Source organism: Bos mutus, chromosome 10 (assembly GCF_027580195.1).
Source record: "Bos mutus isolate GX-2022 chromosome 10, NWIPB_WYAK_1.1, whole genome shotgun sequence".
Taxonomy (NCBI): Eukaryota; Metazoa; Chordata; class Mammalia; order Artiodactyla; family Bovidae; genus Bos; species Bos mutus.
Genome location: NC_091626.1, coordinates 80,434,440 through 80,451,551, shown reverse-complemented (window position 1 = coordinate 80,451,551; position 17,112 = coordinate 80,434,440). Strand labels below are relative to the sequence as shown.

General features: G+C 37.2%; 1 protein-coding gene across 1 annotated transcript; it reads left to right on the top strand.

Annotated features, from left to right (window-relative positions):
• Positions 1 to 4,513: 4,513 nt before the first annotated feature.
• On the top strand, positions 4,514 to 6,839 carry LOC102284546 (olfactory receptor 4F15-like). Its single transcript, XM_070378562.1, has 2 exons — positions 4,514 to 4,517; positions 5,905 to 6,839. The coding sequence occupies exons 1-2, from the start codon at positions 4,514 to 4,516 to the stop codon at positions 6,837 to 6,839; spliced, it is 939 nt and encodes a 312-aa protein (XP_070234663.1).
• Positions 6,840 to 17,112: the final 10,273 nt, after the last annotated feature.

Here is a 17,112-nt window from a genome sequence, read left to right as displayed (position 1 = left end):
ACTCTTGACAAGGACTTATCAACAAAGACTTATTTTCTCTAAGAGTAATTATTTTAAGGTTTGGCCCCATCTTCCGAAGATAAAATTGCATTCCTATAGGGTGGATGTGTAATGGGTTTACAACAAAGGAAAGATTTTATTACCTTAAGGGTCTAAAGTTACTAACACCAAGGCCACTACTTATTTTTTCTACATACCAACTATATTAATTAATACACATTCAAGGATACAATTCAGGGGATGTGAAAACGTGGCAACAAGCATTGGCTCATCAATGAAATCCTTTACTAGTTTATTCTGACAGTTTCTAACTCTCTGAGAGGCTCTAAGCTATTTGAATATCTTAAGCTTCCCGTGCCCCTCGAGGCTGGGAGACTGTAAACAATCTTATGCCTAGCTGTAGGAGTCCGGGTAAACTTGTCAGGCGACTTAGAGAGCCCATCTGAGGGGTTTGGATTTAAACACTCCTAATTGCCCAGGAACTTTATTAATTGGAGCTGTAAGTTAACTCTTTGACAGAGAGAGCGAGATGGTGGTGGGGGACAGCCCCCAGTAAAGTCAGAGGTGAGAGCACAAAGCAATAAAGTAGGCAGACTCTGGTTTTTTGGGGGGGAAGATGCTTGAGAATATCCAGGGGGACTCCTGAGGCTCGATCCCGCCTTTGCGTATGCCGAGCCTCCTTCCTCATGACCTTTGTCACGAGTGGAATGCCTCACCGGCTCCCAGCAACTGAGCATTGAGGATTTTTTGTGAGTGAAACTATTCTGCATGATTATATGATGATGGATACATGTCATTATATCCTTCTCAATACCCATAGAATGTACAATACAAAGAATGTAGTGTAATGTAAACTGTCAGTCAGTCAGTTCAGTTGCTCAGTTGTGTCCAACTCTTTGCGACCCCATGGACTGCAGCACACCAGTCCTCCCTGTCCATCACCAACTCCCGGAGAATGCTCAAACTCATGTCCTTGGAGTCAGTGATGCCATCCAACCACCTCATCCTCTGTCGTCCCCTTCTCCCGCTTTCAATCTTTCCCACCATCAGGGTCTTTTCTAATGAGTCAGTTCTTTGCATCACGTAGCCAAAGTATTGGAATTTCAGCTTCAGCATCAGTCCTTCCAATGAATATTCAGGACTGATTTCCTTTAGGATGGACTGGTTGGATCTTCTTGCAGTCCAAGGGACTCTCAAGAGTCTTCTCCAACACCACAGTTCAAAAGCATCAATTCTTCGGGGCTCAGCTTTCTTTAAGTCCAACTTTCACATCCATACATGACTACTGGAAAAACCATAGCCTTCACTAGATGGACATTTATTGGCAAAGTAATGTCTCTGCTTTTTAATATGCTGTCTTAGTTGGTCATAACTTTTCTTCCAAGGAGCAAACGTCTTTTAATTTCATGGCTGCAGTCACCATCTACAGTGATTTTGTAGCCCCCCAAAATAAAGTCTGTCATTGTTTCCACTGTTTCCCCATCTATTTGCCATGAAGTGCTGGGACAGGATGCCATGATCTTAGTTTTCTGAATGTTGAGTTTTAAGCCAACTGTAGACTTTAGTTAATAATAATGTATCAGTACTGGCTCATCCAGAGAAGGCAATGGCACCCTACTCCAGTACTCTTGCTTGGAAAATCCCACGGACGGAGGAGCCTGGAGGGCTGCAGTCCATGAGGTTGCTAAGAGTCGGACACAACTGAGCGACTTCACTTTCACTTTTCACTTTCATGCATTGGAGAAGGAAATGGCAACCCGCTCCAGTGTTCTTGTCTGGAGAATCCCAGGGACAGAAGAGCCTGGTAGGAGGCCATCTATGGGGTCGCACAGAGTCAGACACGACTGAAGCGACTTAGCAGCAGCAGCAGCAGCATCAGCATTGGCTCATCAGTTGCAGCAAATACACCACTCTATGGCAAGATGTTAATGTAAAAGGACTTTGTGGAGGGCATGTGAGGAGGAATATGGGGATTCTATGCATAATTTTTCTGTAAATCTAAAACTGTGCTAAAAACTAAAGTTTATTCACTTAAAAAATACTGATTGAGATTTTCCCAGTCTAATTTGGCACTATTTTGAAACTCCCTTAATTTGCTCAAATATCAATTCACTATTTCTCAAAATTCCAAGTGTGACAAGTGGCTAAGAGTGTAGATAATGGTTCTCAAACTTATATCGGTGCCAAAAAGTCGTTCATATAACATGCAGTAACTCAGTGAACATCTAAAGCAAACCTAAAATTCTCTAATCTTTGAGAAAAAAGAATATATTTTCATAGTAAAAAGTTACTGCTCAATATCATATTGAATTTTTTGATTTCTCAGTAACTGTTCTGCAAATTGTAATAATTTACCCTTGGGAAAACTAATGTGCACAGATCTGGTTTCCACTAGAAGAAATTATGGACAATATCCAGTCCTGCTAATTGACTTCCTTTCTAATTGTATGAACTATTTTTAACTCTCTGTATTAAGAAATGAAGAAATGGTGACAATTCAAAAAGACTATTAACTTCCTGTGTGCTTCAATCTCTTGCAGCTGCTGCTGAGTGAAGTGTGCAACTGAGCAGGTACCTAGAAAACCTGTTCTCCAAAGCCTAGCAACTGGTTCCAGTTTGCTTGCAAATCTTCCTTCCTCTATCTCCAGTTTCCTTTTGAATGATTTTCATTCACATTTTTTATTTCCTCCTGGTCTCATTTTCATTATTTCAATTGTATTGTGAGGTAAATTTATCTTCAAAGAGCACTTATCTTTACTAAATTTATCTGTGAAGGGGCTTCAATTTTCCATTCTTTTTCTCTCCAAAATTAGATTCCTGGAAATAAAAATTTATGTCTTAGCTATTTCATTCCAACAAACCACAATATGGCAGAGCAAGCTATCTTTATGTTTGGAAAGAATTGAATATCAAGTCTTAAAAATTAAAATTACTAAAAAAAAGTTTATTGAGTACTCCTTATGTGCTAGAGCATGGTCTGATGTTTTCCATTTATTACTTCACTTAATCCTCACAACAACGCTATAAGGTAAGTACTATTATCATCCTTATTTTACAGATGAGGAAACTGAGGAAAAGAGAAATGAAGTAACTCACCCAAGGACAACCTAACTAATAAATCAAGGAGATGGAGATTTGGACCCAGGTAGTCTGGTCCCAGAATCCATGCTTTTAGTTATGACATTATACTATTTATGAAATTGTTCTTATATTATTTTTCTTATTTCTTCCACTAATTTCAAATTTTTCTTAGAAATTAGAAAATCCATAAACATTTCTTGTAAAATATAGGAAACAAGAGGTAATATTTAGGGAAAATATAAAATCATCTGAAACCCTACAAACTAAAGATCTTGCAGTATATAGTCTAAATATTTCTATACATGTTTACTTTATATGCAGTGTTTTGTACTCTATAATCTCTTTTAACTTAATGACAAATTATGTATTTTAGGTTAGTTTATCAAAACTTCTAATTTATTATATGTACATCAAAAATGCTATGATAATAAATCCAAAGGTATTTAAAAGTTCTCATCCTTATTTATGTAGCAAATTGCCTTTTACAGGAACCTTGCTTATCAAAACTGTACTGTTCTTTTGAATTGTTGATCAAATATCTGATAATGTTTTTCTGCTCAGCAATATTTCTATACTATGTTTTATGTTAATACTCCACTATAACTGGAGGGAAATTGTCAGATACTCTGTAGTACCTATAAACGTTTTGTTTGAGGCAAAAGAGAAAGGTATCTTTCTAGTTTTATTGTATTAGGTATAGAATCTAATTGGAAGTGTAGGGTGTTGAGATCACTCTGAGAGGCACATTACAGGAAAGTGGCTCGTTTTCAGATTGTCCCATCAGTGTACAAGTATCAGTGAATTCAATTCCTGAAGTCATTTACTGGAGATTTGCTCCAAATTCATCACAGGGGCTTCAAGGCCCCTGATTTTGCTTATTAATCACTACCATAAGGATGTTAGTGAAGATTATCCTTTAGTAGTTCCAAATTGTGCCATAAATAGGGCTACATATTGGGGCATACAAAATCAGCTAACAGTTCCTTTCCTTGAAAATCTTAGCTGAAAATAGAGAACTAATATACAAGAAATTCTAATATATCTTCTTATAAAGAATACATAAGATATAACTAACAATAGTTTATAGAGAGAAGCTATTTACTCTGGTTACAGTCTTCAATAAATTTTCCAGAGTAGGTGACATTTAATGTATGTCTTGAAGAATAAAGGGAAAAAGGACAAATAAATTCCATATGTCATGGTATTTTTTCACATTTATCTGTCTTTGCATATGTTTTTATTTGGGTTATTCCTGGTCATCACAAAGCAGAACCATTAAGGCTTTTGAGACTTTGGTTGACATTCTAACTCTGCCAGTTAGGAGCTATATAAACCAGAGCAGGCTATCAAATAATGGTGATGAAATGTATTTGCCTATAAAGTGGGAGAAGTATAACTTATTTCTTATAATATTATGAGGATTTGAGAGGATATGGGTAAAACTATCTAGCACAAATGTTGCTTCCCTTTTCCCTTTAGGCATCACGTTAACATTGAGTGCAGGAACAAAGGGGCCAGGAAAAGAGCTTCTACATACGAAGCTTTGTATTTTAACCTGGGAAAGAAAACTTTGCCCAGAAGACCTTATTCTATATGTCATTATACAAATATAGGTTACATGTTCTTCATAAACCAGCTCATGGCCAAGTGACATTGGATTATAATGCTTCATCTGGGGATGAGAATAAGGATATACCCTCTTTCAAAATTAAGAAATCTCTACCAAATACCTAAATAGGTAGATGTTCCATTATCCAGAAATGGGGAGGGAAAAGGCTTTGGGATGGGCAACATATATAGTAATTAATTGGAGATGAAGGAAATGGGTTGATTGATGCTTCTAGATCCATATGGAAATCTAGTATACTTGGAGGTGCTGGCTTTGAAAAGCAGTTCTTGGAGCATGTACTCTGAAAGTTCTGTAGCTCATGATTCAAGTTCTGGCTTTGCCACTTCTCTTTCTGGGGCTCAGTTTCCTCACTGGTGAAATGGGTATAATAAAACTGAATATATCTTAAGGAGACATTAGGAGGTTTGTACTCCCAATGTACTTTGATGATGTACTTACAATTACCTGAGTGTAGAAGACATTCAAATGTTAGCTGTGATCATAGCTGATTCTTAATTATCATCATTATATTTACCATTATTTACACTCAGCCAATATTTTATTTTTAGTTTCTCATTAATTAACATATTTATTAAAAGTGGTCATGGGCCAAAGAAGATATCATACCATAAACCAAGTATTATAATTATTAAGTCCTGTGCACCTGAGCTCCATTTAAATTTTAAAAGCCGACAGTAAGGACTGATTAAATATGTTCTAGTGTTTTTGTCTTGGTGATCTTAATAAGCTCAAAGAAGTTTGAGAATATTAATGGACTAAGAAATGTTTAGTTTAGAGCATACAGAATTAGTGTGAAAGTTGTATTAAACTATTAATACAATGATTAATACTTGTAAAACAGAAGAGGTGATGGTTATTTTGTGTGAGAACACTTAGGCAATGGTCAGAAAAACGATCTAAAAATTTTTTTTTGAGAAAAAATAAATTAAAAAGAGATTAACTATGGAATGTTAACTCTTTTGGGTTCTATCTGCAAAATTTACAGTCACAATTTTACCTTCAGATATCATCTATAGTACAATGAATTTGTTGCTAACCTTATTTCTTCCAAATTCTTAAGCTTCTCCTCTCAATCAAGTATATCTAATTTAATTATCAATAAAACAGACAATCTATGTCTGAACCAATGATACCTACTCTTTTTAATTTTTATCCTCAGGTCACTTGAAAATCAGCTTTTCTGTCCCTGTCAGTGGGGGGACTAAATGACTCTATGGTCAATGAGTTTGTGTTATTGGCCCTTTCTTGCTCTTGGGAGAAAAGGCTTTTTCTTATTTTGCTATGTTCTTTGCTCTACTTAGGGGTCATCTTGGGAAACCTGTTTATTTTCTTTTTAGTAATTTTTGATTCTCACTTACATTCTCCTATGTACTTCCTACTCGCCAACCTGTCCCTCATTGATGTGGGCCTTTCCTCTACCACAGTCCCCAAGATAATCACAGACCTCTTAAATGAAGACAAAATAATATCTTTCCAAAGTTGTATGACACAGATATGTTTCATCCACACCATAGGAGGAGTGGAGATGGTGTTACTTATAGCCATGGCATTTGACAGGTGCACAGCAATATGTAAGCCTCTTCACTACTTGAAAATCATGAACCCTAAAATATGTGTTTCATTTGTAATCACTGGCTGGATAATTGGGGTGATCCATGCTATGTCTCAATTTTTATTTGTTATAAAATTGCCATTCTGTGGGCCTAATGAAGTAGACAGCTTTTATTGTGACTTTCCTAAGATTATAAAGCTTGCATGCACAGATGGAGCCAAGCTTGAGTTTATTGTTACTGCCAACAGTGGCTTCATGAGCATGGGCACCTTCTTCCTGCTGATCCTTTCCTACTCCTTCATTTTGGTCACTGTCTGGAAACGTTCTTCAGGAGACTTGTCCAAGGCATTTGTTACTTTGTCAGCTCACATCACTGTGGTTTTTTTGTTTTTCACTCCATGCATGTTTCTCTATGTCTGGCCTTCTCCTCCACCATCACTTGATAAAAATCTGTTCATTGTTGACTTTGCTATTACCCCTGTGTTGAATCCTGCCATCTATACACTGAGGAACAAAGACATAAAAGTATCAATAAAAAGATTGCTCAAAAAGATATTTTATTCCAGATTTTGTTGACCACAGCACTTTTTTGAAGCTTGAAAACTGCATATCCAGTTGGCCCATCTCCACTTAGGCACCTCAGACTTATCATTCCCAGAATAGACTCATCATCTGCCATCCTATATCTGCTACTACTTTGTCTGTGGAGTATAAGACCATTGTCATCATGGGAAATGTAAATATATTATACTAAGAATTGATATCCTTACAGAGAACAGCATGATCTGACAAAAAAAATTTTGAATTTTGGGTTATTTTTCAAATAAAAAGATATAATGATATTGCTTCTGTTATTCATGAGGTATAAAAAATAACCTGTAAATGTGTTGTGATTAATGTTAAAAATCACCACATTGAATTGCTATATATATAGTTGCAATGATTTTACTTATTATTTAAAAGAGACAAAATTTGAGAATGCAAGTAGTTTATTTGGAAAGGTTTCCTAGAACACAATTGTTCAGAAGTGGGAACATGAAACAACAAAGAGAAGATGCCAATAAAGGGTATATTAATTGGTATCCTACTACTATACACAAGTGGGGAGAAATCCTGCTGTGACTCTCTAAAAAACTGTATAGACTCTATGACTTACAGTTGTCCCACCTGAGATGCAAGGAAGCTGTTTATTTCTGTACTAGTATAGCTCTCATAGGGACTTCCCTGTAGCTCAAACAGTAAAGAATCTGCGTGCAGTGCAGGAGACCAGAGTTCGATCCCTGGGTCAGGAAGATCCTCTGGAGAAGGGAATGGCAATCCACTCCAGTATTCTTGTATGGAGAATCCCATGGACATAGAAGCCTGGTGGACTACAGTTCATGGAGTTGCAAAGAGTCAGATATGACTGAGCAACTAACACACACATAGCTCTGAGGCATTAACTCCATGGCATTTCTAGGCTTCCCCACACAGTGGGTTGAACAATTTGATAGCCAGGAAAATGTCTTCAGGTAGAATGTTTCTGGAACTCATAGTGTTGCAGAAACCAGTAATCGAGAAAACAAGAACCACACTCGGAGAGTTGGAGAACTTAGGTTTATTACGTCAGTAGGCCCAGAGGAGCTAACACTCTAAGTTCTGAGCCCCGAACAAAGGGGTTACAAAGTTTTTATAGACAGACTATAGTGGGCAACCCTAGATGTTAATAGGCTGGTTTGAACTAAGGGTCTTCACGCGCATGGGAACAGCAGTCAAGATGGGGATGCCTGACCTTTACACAGACAGGCATGATTAAGTAGGTTTGCAGGGGCTGGGCAATAGCAAAGAGCAGGACAAGGGTGAGTAAGATAAGCTCCAGTTCCTAGTATTGTAAGTCCCCACTTTCTGAGACTGTGTGGACCTCCAGACTTTGCAAGGAGCAAGCTGAATTACAGAGGCAGAATGAGCAGGATGTTATATAAAATTTTAACTTTTCCTCTTCAGTAATAGAAAACAATGTACATTCTTGGAAATATTAAGTGCAGAGGGACATGCATGAGGTGTTAAGAGCATCAGATGTCTTGCTTAGAGGCATTCACATCCCATATAAGTTCACCCCATCATTAATTTTTCAAACACAAGAGTGTAAATGGAACAAGTGTTAATTTGTCTGTCATTGCACATGCACCTAGGATGGTATTCATCATCATCTTTAATTTTTTTAATGAAGCATAGTTGATTTACAACATTACATATTACTTTCAGTGTACAGCATAGTGCTTCAGTATTTATGCAGGTTACACTCCATTATAGGCTATTACAAGATATAATGGCTATAATTCCTTGTGCTGTACAGTATATTCTTATTGTTTATCTATTTTATACAAAGTAGTTTGTATCTGATATCCATCAACTTCCTCCTCAACAACCCTTTCTAGATCATCCTTACAATTATCCATCACTTTTGCTGATCGAGATTACTTGCCCAGACTCATATCTTCCTACTTGAGCAGTCTAAGGCCAAGTCCCTAATCTTCTCAGACTGTAATTTCTACAGCTGCTCATTTAAAGTTATCATCCATTACTTTTGATGCAAATGTAGCAGCAACTATATTTATTCATGATAATGAAGGTTAATTATCCCTAGAGTGATAGAAACTTGTTTCATTGTCTGATGATCTACTGACACAAGAAAATCAAAATGACCAGAGAGCTACCAAAATTTTAGGTTTATTGGAATCCTTACTCTATCCTCAGAAGGAGCATTTTCCCAACCATGTAGAGCTCAAAGTTGTAAGTTCAGAAAGCTCAAGTTATCCAATGAAGTGATGGTGAATAAATCCACTCACCATCTACCTTGGGTTCCCAAACCTATGCATTCTGGGGCACAATACTTTATAATATCTAATGGTTCAAAGTTAAAGCTCAGAGTGCCATTTCCAAACTGGCTAACTTGCATCTTAACCTATACCTTTAAAAAGTAATTCCCACATTCTATGAGCTGACAACTTCTGTTCACTGAAGCACCAGTGGATCACTTGATTGTGTGCTTGTTTCTACTTTTTTTCTTGTCAATATATTCCTTTGTCCTAAGCAATGTTATGAAGGACATTAAGAATTTTATGTGTTTTTGGATCACCTAATGTCCAAGGTCCATCTAGTCAAGGCTATGGTTTTTTCAGGGTCATGTATGGTTGTGAAAGTTGGACTGTGAAGAAAGCTGAGTGCCGAAGAATTGATGCTTTTACACTGTGGTGTTGGAGAAGACTCTGGAGAGTCCCTTGGACTGCAAGGAGATCCAACCAGTCCATTCTAAAGGAGATCAGCCCTGGGTGTTCTTTGGAAGGAATGATGCTAAAGCTGAAACTCCAGTATTTTGGCCACCTCATGCGAAGAGTTGACTCATTGGAAAAGACTCTGATGCTGGGAGGGATTGGGGGCAGGAGGAGAAGGGGACAGTAGAGGGTGAGATGGTTGGATGGCATCACCGACTCGATGGACATGAATTTGAGTTAACTCCAGGAGTTGGTGATGCACAGGAGGCCTGGCGTTCTGCAATTCATGGGGTCGCAAAGAGTTGGACATGACTGAACAAATGAACTGAATGGCCAAGGTATTGCTGTAAGAGTAGTCAAAGCCATACCTTGAAAATATATGTATTCCAGAAAAACAACCTGTTGTTCTTCCAACATGGAAGAGATCCAATATAAATAACTTGCCATTAAGTTGATGATAAAATTACTAAATAGATGGAACCATATCAAGCATTGAGCACTCATCCATGAGTGCTTCTGAAAGGTCAAACATTTAAGGGTGGCAATAGCTAGAACTGCCTTTATGAGAAGTAACCATTCTGAAAGAACTCATAGAAAAACTTCATTCTTGCCATTTATAATTATTTCATTCATGGGCCCAGTGTACAAGTAAAAAACCCACAGAAAGACTTCATTCTTGCCTTTTAAAACTTCATTAATGGGCCATTGTGTAAGCCCTGGAGTGCCTAATCCAGGTTATCAACTCTGCTATTTAACACTATTCCTGGGCTACAATAAGATAAGGAACATAAATAAGATGTATTTATTTGTATTTATATGTCTTTCTTCCTGCTTTCCAGCTAAAGGAGCAATTATATCACATCTCAATATGGCCCAAGTATAACTATCACTATCCATTTTAAGTGACAATGTCACAGTTATGCAGAAATAATAAAACTGATTAACACTTCTGAGGACAAATATTATAGACAAGAGTCACTTGAAATGTCCAGCAAAGAGCTAGATTGATTGCTATTTTTGCTTTCCCTAAAAACACAAAACAGAAAGATTCAGTTCAGTTCAGTCGTTCAGTCATGTCCAACTCTGCAACCCCAGGGACTGCAGCACGCCAGGCCTCCCTGTCCATCACCAACTCCCAGTGTTTACCCAAACTCATGTCCATTGAGTTGGTGATGCCATCCAACCATCTCATCCTCTGTTGTTTCCTTCTTCTCCCACTTTCAATCTTTCCCAGCATCAGGGTCTTTCCAATGAGTCAGCTCTTTGCATCAGGTGGCCAAGTACTGGAGTTTCAGCTTCAGTATCAGTCCTTCCAATGAATATTCAGGACTGATCTCCTTTAGGATGGACTGCTTGGATCTCCTTGCACTCCAAGGGACTCTCAAGAGTATTCTCCAACACCACAGTTCAAAAGCATCAATTCTTCAGTGCTCAGCTTTCTTTAAGCCCAACTTTCACATCCATACATGACTACTGGAAAAACCATAGCCTTGACTAGATGGACCTTTCTTGGCAAAGTAATGTCTCTGCTTTTTAATATGCTATCTAGGTTGCTCATAATTTTCCTTTCAAGGAATAAGCATGTTTTAATTTCAAGGCTTCAGTCACCATTTGCAGTGATTTTGGAGCCCAAAAAAATAAAGTCTGCCATTGTTTCCACTGTTTTCCAATCTATTTGCCATGAAGTGATGGGACCGGATGCCATGATCTTAGTTTTCTGAATGTTGAGCTTTAACCAACTTTTCACTCTCCTCTTTCACTTTCATCAAAAGGCTCTTTAGTTCTTCACTTTCTGCCATAAGGGTGGTATTATCTGAATATCTGAGGTTATTGATATTTCTGCCAGCAATCTTGATTCCAGCTTGTGCTTCATCCAGCCCAGAATTTCTCATGATGTACTCAACATATAAGTTAAATAAGCAGGGTGACAATATACAGCCTTGACGTACTCCTTTTCTTATTTGGAAACAGTCTGTTGTTCCATGTCCAGTTCTAACTGTTTCTTCCTGACCTGCATATAGGTTTCCTAAGAGGCAGGTCAGGTGGTCTGATATTCCCATCTCTTTCAGAATTTTCCACAGTTTATTGTGATCCACACAGTCAAAGGCTTTGGCATAGTCAATAAAGCAGAAATAGATGTTTTTCTGAAACTCTCTTGCTTTTTCAATGATCCAGAGAATGTTGGCAATTTGATCCCTGGTTCCTCTGTCTTTTCTAAAACCAGCTTGAACATCTGAAAGTTCATGGTTCACGTATTGTTGAAGCCTGGTGTGGAGAATTTTGAGCTAGCATGTGAGATGAGTGCAATTGTGCGGTAGTTTGAGCATTCTTTGGCATTGCCTTTCTTAGGGATTGGAATGAAAACTGACCTTTTCCAGTCCTGTGGCCACTGCTGAGTTTTCCAAATTTGCTGGCATATTGAGTGCAGCACTTTCACAGCATCATCTTTCAGCATTTGAAATAGCTCAACAGGAATTCCATCACTTCCACTAACTTTGTTTGTAGTTATCCTTCCTAAGGCCCACTTGACTTCACATTCCAGGATGTCTGGCTCTAGGTGAGTGATCACACCATTGTGATTATCTGAGTCATGAAGATATTTTTTGTACAGTTCTTCTGTGTATCCTTGCCACCTTTTCTTAATATCTTCTGCTTCTGTTAGGTCCATACCATTTGTCCTTTATTGATCCCATATTTTCATCAAATGTTCCTTTGGTATCTCTAATTTTCTTGAAGTGCTCTAGTCTTTCCCATTTTATTGTTTTCCTCTATTTCTTTGCACTGATCACTGAGGAAGGCTTTTTTATATCTCCTTGCTAGTCTTTGGAACTCTGCATTCAAATGGGTATATCTCTCCTTTTCTTCTTTGCCTTTAGCTTCTATTCTTTTCACAGCAATTTGTAAGGCCTCCTCAGACAGCCATTTTGCTTTTTTGCACTTCTCTTTCTTGGGGATGGTCTTAATCCCTGTCTCCTGTATAATGTCACAAACCTCTGTCCATAGTTCATCAGGCACTCTGTTTATCAGATCTAGGCCCTTAAATCTATTTCTCACTTCCACTTTATAGTCATAAGGGATTTGATTTAGGTCATACCTGAATGATCTCGTGGTTTTCCCTACTTTGTTCAATTTAAATCTGAATTTTGGCAATAGGGAGGAAAATAATGAGATGGAGGAAATAAATGGAATATCAGTTCCAGAAACAAGAAAGATAGCACTAAGTCGTGTTCAACTCTTTTGATCCCATTAACTGTAACCTGCCAGGCTCCTCTGTCCATGGGATTCTCCAGGCAAATACCGGAGTGGGTTGCCATTTTCTTCTCCAGGGGATCTTCCTGATCCAGGAATTGAACCCAGGTCTCCCACATTGCAGGCTAATGGTCTATCAACTGAGCTACATAGGAAGCTCCAGAAGAAAGTCTTCCCTAACCAGGAATCGAACCCCGGCCATTGCAGTGAGAGTACCAAATCCTAACCACTAGACCACCAGTGACACTTATACAGAAATGATAAAACGAGAAATGATAAAATGGACTCACACTTCTGAGGATAAATATTATAGACGAGTCTTTTGACAATTCCCAGAGAAGTGCTAGATTGATTGCCATATTTGCTTTCCCTAAACACATAAAATAGAAAGATTAACCCATATAATATGAGATGGAGGAAATAAATGAAATATCAGTTCCTTAAACAAATAAATTAGCAATTTCCTAGTGGCTCAGACTAGGAAATTTCCTAGTGGCTCAGACTAAGTAAAGAATCTGCCTGCAATGCAGGAGAACTGGGTTCAATCCCTGTGTCAGGAAGATCCTCTGGAGAAGGGAATGGCAACCCATTCCAGTATTCTTGCCTGGAGAATTCCATGGACAGAGGAACCTGGTGGGCTACAGTCCATGGGGTCGCCAAGAGTTGAACACAACTGAGCACTAACACTTTCACTAGGTAGGAAATCTGTGCTGTTGAATATATATATTCATGATAATAAAGATACAGTCATTATAATATTTTTAAAGGGCTCAAAGAGATCCAACTTTTATCCCATAATAAATTGGGTTCTCAAAACAAAAGTGGATAAATACATATAATTACAAATAGTTAAACATTTGAACAAACAAGAAAGTTTGTTTTTTTGCCTCACAATCAAAATTATATACATACACAGTATTTCAAAATAATTTGGGTCAAAATATTTTAAAATTACCTTATAAAGCAACTTTTGAAATGGAGGTGAAATTCATATAACTGTAGAATTTATATGAAATTACTCCATTTTAGCAACAAGTAAAAAGTAGAACAGACTGCAAAATAAACAGTTTTTCTTAAATCCATAAGAGAGGGGAGAACAAAGGGCAAATGCACGATACTGGATGCTTGGGGCTGGTGCACTGGGATGACCCAGAGGGATGGTATGGGGAGGGAGAAGGGAGGAGGGTTCAGGATGGGGAACACAGGTATACCTGTGGTGGATTCATTTTGATATATGCCAAAACCAATACAATATTGTAAAGTTAAAAAATAAAATAAAAAAATAAGTCAATGTGTCAACAAAATAAAAAAAAAGATTAGAGAGAAGGAAAAATATGTTATCACTGTTTACTGGAGCACAGACAAACAGAAACTGCTGCAGAAATCAGTGCCAGGGTAGGAAAACTTGAACCATAATTGATGAATTGCTGGAGGCTCAGTGTGGACAACTTTGAGAGTTAAAAATTGTCTGGGAGATCCAGCCATACAAGATCCCAACAATATTTACTTGAGGAGTTTGAACATATTCCCACAGAAAATACTTTAGAAAAATCTCCTCAGATTTCTAGCAGAGGGAGGGAATAGCGACCATTTTGAAATACATCAGCACATTCTGGTGTGTGTGTGTGTGTGTGTGTGTGTGTGTGTGTGTGTGTTTAACAAGCCCTTCCCTCAGAAGAAAACAGTTAACTAAAACCTAAGCTATTGAAGTATTATCTGAGGCTAACTTATCTGGGAAAGGGAAATACCCAGCTCTAGTCCATTCTAGCCAATTTGTCTCATTAAAGGGAGGAGAAACAAAACTGAGAAACATTTGTGAAGCTTACAGTCCAGAGGCATGGGGACACTAAAAGACTAAGACCTAATCATAGGACTATAGAACACTTCCCCTTTTCCCACACCTCCTCACCAATTAACCAAAGCCTTTTTACTGTAGTTTCTTTTCCCCAGTACATCATGTCTAGCCATCAGAGAAAAATTACAAGGCATACACAATATAAAAAACATAATTTGAAGAGGTAGTGAAAGCATTAGAACTAGACACTGCAGGGACATCAGAATTATCAGGACTCCATCATGGATAAAGTGAGGGACAAATAGAGACTTTCTCAGACAAGCAAGTGAAGGAATTTGTTGCACTAGATATGCCATGAAAAATGTTAAAAGGAGTTCTTGAAAGAAAAAGAAAATAATGTACATCAGAAACTCAGATCTACATACCAAAGTGAAGAGCAGAGAAGAAAGAGGTAAAGGTAAAATAAAAACTTGCATTTTCCTTATTCTTAATTAATCTAATAGATAACAGCTTAAAATAATGATAGCAACAACGTTTTCAATTACATATATGTTTATATCTTATGCTTATATGTATGCTTACATATAAGACTATCTTATATTCTTATGTATGTCTATATCTTATGTTTATATCTTAAGCTTATATGTTTATATCTTATGTTTATGTGTATGTTTATGTCTTATGCTTACATATATGCTTACATATAAGAATAATGAATGACAACAATGAGACAAGAAGTGAGAGGAAGGAATTGGGACTGTTTGTTATTAATAGTATCAGGTATTCACACTACCCATGAAGTTCAGTTCAGTTCAATGGCTCAGTTGTGTCTGACTCTTTGTGACCACATGAACTGCAGCACACCAGGTTTCCCTGTCCATCACCAACTCCTAAAGTCCACCCAAACCCATGTTCACTGACTCGGTGATACCATCCAACCATCTCATCCACTGTAGTCCCCTTCTCCTCCTGCGCTCAATCTTTCCCTGCATCAGGGTCTTTTCCAATGAGTCAGCTCTTTGCATCAGGTGGTCAAGGTATTGGAGTTTCAGCTTCAACATCAGTCCTTCCAATGAATATTCAGGACTGATCTCCTTTAGGATGGACTGGTTGGATCTCTTTTCAATCCAAGGGACTCTCAAAAGTCTTCTCCAACACCACAGTTCAAAAGCATCAATTCTTCAGCACTCAGCTTTCTTTATAGTCCAACTCTCACATCCATACATAACGACTGGAAAAACCATAGTTTTGACTAGATGGACCTTTGTTGGCAAAGTAATATCTCTGCTTCATAATATGCTGTCTAGGTTGGTCATAACTTTCCTTCCAAGGAGTAAGCATCTTTTAATTTCATTGCTGCAATCCCCAAAGGTGATATAGTGTTATTTGAAAGTGGACTTAGAAAATTATAAATGTATATTCCAAACTCTAGATTAATAATCAAAAAAAGTAAAAGAGAAAAGAAGTACAAATGATATACTAAGAAAGAAGGAGAAGGGGATAACAGAGGATGACATAGTTGGATGACATCAGTGACTCAATGGACATAGGTTTGGGTAGACTCCGGCAGTTGGTGATGGATAGGGAGGCCTGGCATACTGTGGTTCATGGGGTCGCAAAGAGTCAGACACGACTGAGTGACTGAACTGAATTGAAGAAAGAAGAGCAAGTGGAATCAACTAAAATGCTCAATTAAAACCACAGAAGGTAGGAAAAAGGTGGAAGACTTCAGTAAAAACAAAGAATCGGGACAAAAAAATTAAAAATCATATTAAAATTAAATAAAAATTTAAATAATAAATTTAAATAATTTACTTAATTTAATAGATTTAAATAATTTAAATAATAAATTAAATAATTATTAATAATAAATAAAATAAAAATAAATAAATAAATAAATAAAATAAAAATAATAAATTAATAAATAAAAATTTATTTAAATAATACACTTTAAGTGTATCAATTAAAAGACAGAGATTGAATTCTACCAAAAATTCAGAGAAGAGCTAACACCTATCCTACTCAAACTCTTCCAGAAAATTGCAGAGGAAGGTAAACTTCCAAACTCATTCTATGAGGCCACCATCACCCGAATATCAAAACCAAAGATGCCACAGAAAAAGAAAACTACAGGCCAATATTACTGATGAACATCGATGCAAAAATCCTTAACAAAATTCTAGCAATCAGAATCCAATAACATTTTAAAAAGATCATACATCATGACCAAGTGGGCTTTATCCCAGGAATGCAAGGATTCTTCAATATCTGTAAATCAATCAATGTAATACACCACATTAACAAATTGAAAAATAAAACCATATGACTATCTCAATATATGCAGAGAAAGCTTTGACAAAATTCAACACCCATTAATGATAAAAACCCTCCAGAAAGCAAGCATAGAAGGAACATACCTCAACATAATAAAAGCTATATATGACAAACCCACAGCAAACATTATCTTCAATAGTGAAAAAATGAAAGCATTTCCCCTAAAGTCAGGAACAAGACAAGGGTGCCCATTCTCACCACTACTATTCAACATAGT